The sequence below is a fragment of the Galeopterus variegatus genome, unplaced genomic scaffold, assembly GCF_000696425.1.
Source record: "Galeopterus variegatus unplaced genomic scaffold, G_variegatus-3.0.2 Scaffold4186, whole genome shotgun sequence".
Lineage (NCBI taxonomy): Eukaryota > Metazoa > Chordata > Mammalia > Dermoptera > Cynocephalidae > Galeopterus > Galeopterus variegatus.
In genome coordinates this window covers 175209-177200 of record NW_007730297.1, presented here as the reverse complement: position 1 = coordinate 177200, position 1992 = coordinate 175209, and the positions used below count along the sequence as shown (strand labels likewise).

Below are 1992 nucleotides of genomic sequence, written 5' to 3'. Positions count from 1 at the left end.
TGGTTAATGATAATGAGGATGAAGATATTGGGAGCATCAGAGTACAAGGCCATTAACTAATAAAGAGCAGCCATCGCTATTGATCCATCTCAGAGAAAGCACTCGGGAGGGTTTGGGTACTTGCGTTTCTCGTTCTAACCCTCACCTCTTTCTTAACCTCCCCCAATCATCTTCCTCTTTCTACCTCTCTTTCTCTCCCTGCAGGTTATAACCATCGATTCTGGATCCCCACCATTAACAGTGAGTAATGATGGGCCTGAAGTCCCCATGCCCCTGGGACCTTTCCTTCCTAAGCCTGCTTCCCGGGGAGGAAAGTATCCCCCTCTCCTAGGTTCTTAGCCCCAGAGAAGGCCCAGACCCGTAAAAGTCTCAGTCTGAGTCAGGTAGAAATGCAAGTTTGCATTCACGGCACTGTCCCCTCATTGCTCCATGTAGAACCCAACAATCTTTATTCACGCTGTATTTTCTTTCAGCTCCGGTGACCTCTGCAGTCTCTTCAAGACCCCCAGCATCTGTGACCCACACCCTCAGCTCTACAGGTAGCAATTTGATCTCTGAGTCCCATGAAACTTCAATTTTCATTTAGTGGTTGATGGATTCCTGCACGGTCTGAACCCTGATGCCCACCCAGCCTCAGCCTGTCCCACTTTGTCCCTTGTCCCCTCATCTCTGGCCACGCTGGCCTTGTTTCTTTTCCTGCAGGGCCCAAACATCCCTCCATCCTCAGGGCCTTTGCACTTGCTGGGCTTGAAGGAACTCAGAAGTTCCTTCTTGTCTTCCAAATCTCAGCTCAGCGTGTCTTTGCTGAGACCTTCTCCAAATTAGTACTTTCCCCCGTGTCCACATCCCACAGAAACCTAGCATCTATTCTATCTCTATGCTCATCTCCTTCATGCCAATTATTACACTTGGGTTTCTTGACTGCTCAAGGATTTGTGACTCAAGACCTGAGCACAAAAGGTCTTGGCCCCTCCTCTTCTCAATGTAATGTCCACGACTTGTCAGACTTTGGCAACTCTGGGCTGAGAGAGTTGAGGTTCCATTCTGAGGTGAAGTCACACATTCGACCTCCTTCTGGCTGGCTGAAGAATGGTCCAGAGGAGATATTCCAGGCCTCAACTACTGGACATTATGGGCAAGGAGATGGTATAATCCCTTACTTCTTACCCCGACATCCAGCTCAGGACTAAGACTCTGATGGGTTCTCTCTCTCTCTCTCTCCCACTCCCTTTAGCTGCAGGGGTGAACCCAGTCCTGGTGTCATTCACCCTCAACTTCACGATCACCAACCTGCTCTATACTCCAGACATGGAGCGCCCAGGCTCCTTGAACTTCAACTCCACCGAGAAGGCCCTGAATTACCTGGTAAGAGCCACTGATGCCTACCCTGACTCACCTTGTCCTTGACCCCACCCAATCCCCTCAACCTACCCTGCTCTTGTCCCTTCCTTCCTCCCAGCTCGAGCCCTTGTTCAAGAAAACCAGTGTTGGCTCTGGCTACTCTGGCTGCAGACTGACCTTGCTCAGGTGAGACTTCCTTTCCTCACATCATGAAGGGCTGCACTGTCACAGGCAACCTCATCTGGAGGTGAGGACCTGAGCATGACACCAAAAAGGCAAGGATCACAAATGACTGGGGTCTTCCAGGAATTCAGACTCAGACAGCACTCTCTCTGGCTGAGTGTATCAGAGAGGGCTTCCTGAAATAGGTGGCTGTCAAATTTCTTAAATTATTTGGATCAGCAGGAGCTTGAAGCATTCAGTCTCACTGGTTAGAAATGGCAACATTAACTCATTCAATAAACATGGAATGAGACTCCTCAAGATACGCCTGTGATAGTTGCTAAGGGCACTAAGAAAGTCAACCACGGGCACTTCACTCCAGGTGCCCACAATGTAGAGAGGGCAGCAGCCACATGAACTTGAAACCATAGAATGAACAGAATTAGTCTTACCGTTCAGCTCTACACAGGGGCCACAGGAGCTCAGAGA

General features: G+C 49.6%; 1 protein-coding gene across 1 annotated transcript in view; it reads left to right on the top strand.

Annotated features, from left to right (window-relative positions):
• LOC103602543 (mucin-16-like) overlaps positions 1-1992 on the top strand; it is a 63613-nt gene that overhangs the window by 4814 nt on the left and 56807 nt on the right. Inside the window, 4 exon segments of the mRNA XM_008586964.1 lie at positions 205-240; positions 703-824; positions 1180-1365; positions 1460-1527. Of these exon segments, the coding sequence (XP_008585186.1) occupies positions 205-240; positions 703-824; positions 1180-1365; positions 1460-1527 (412 nt within the window).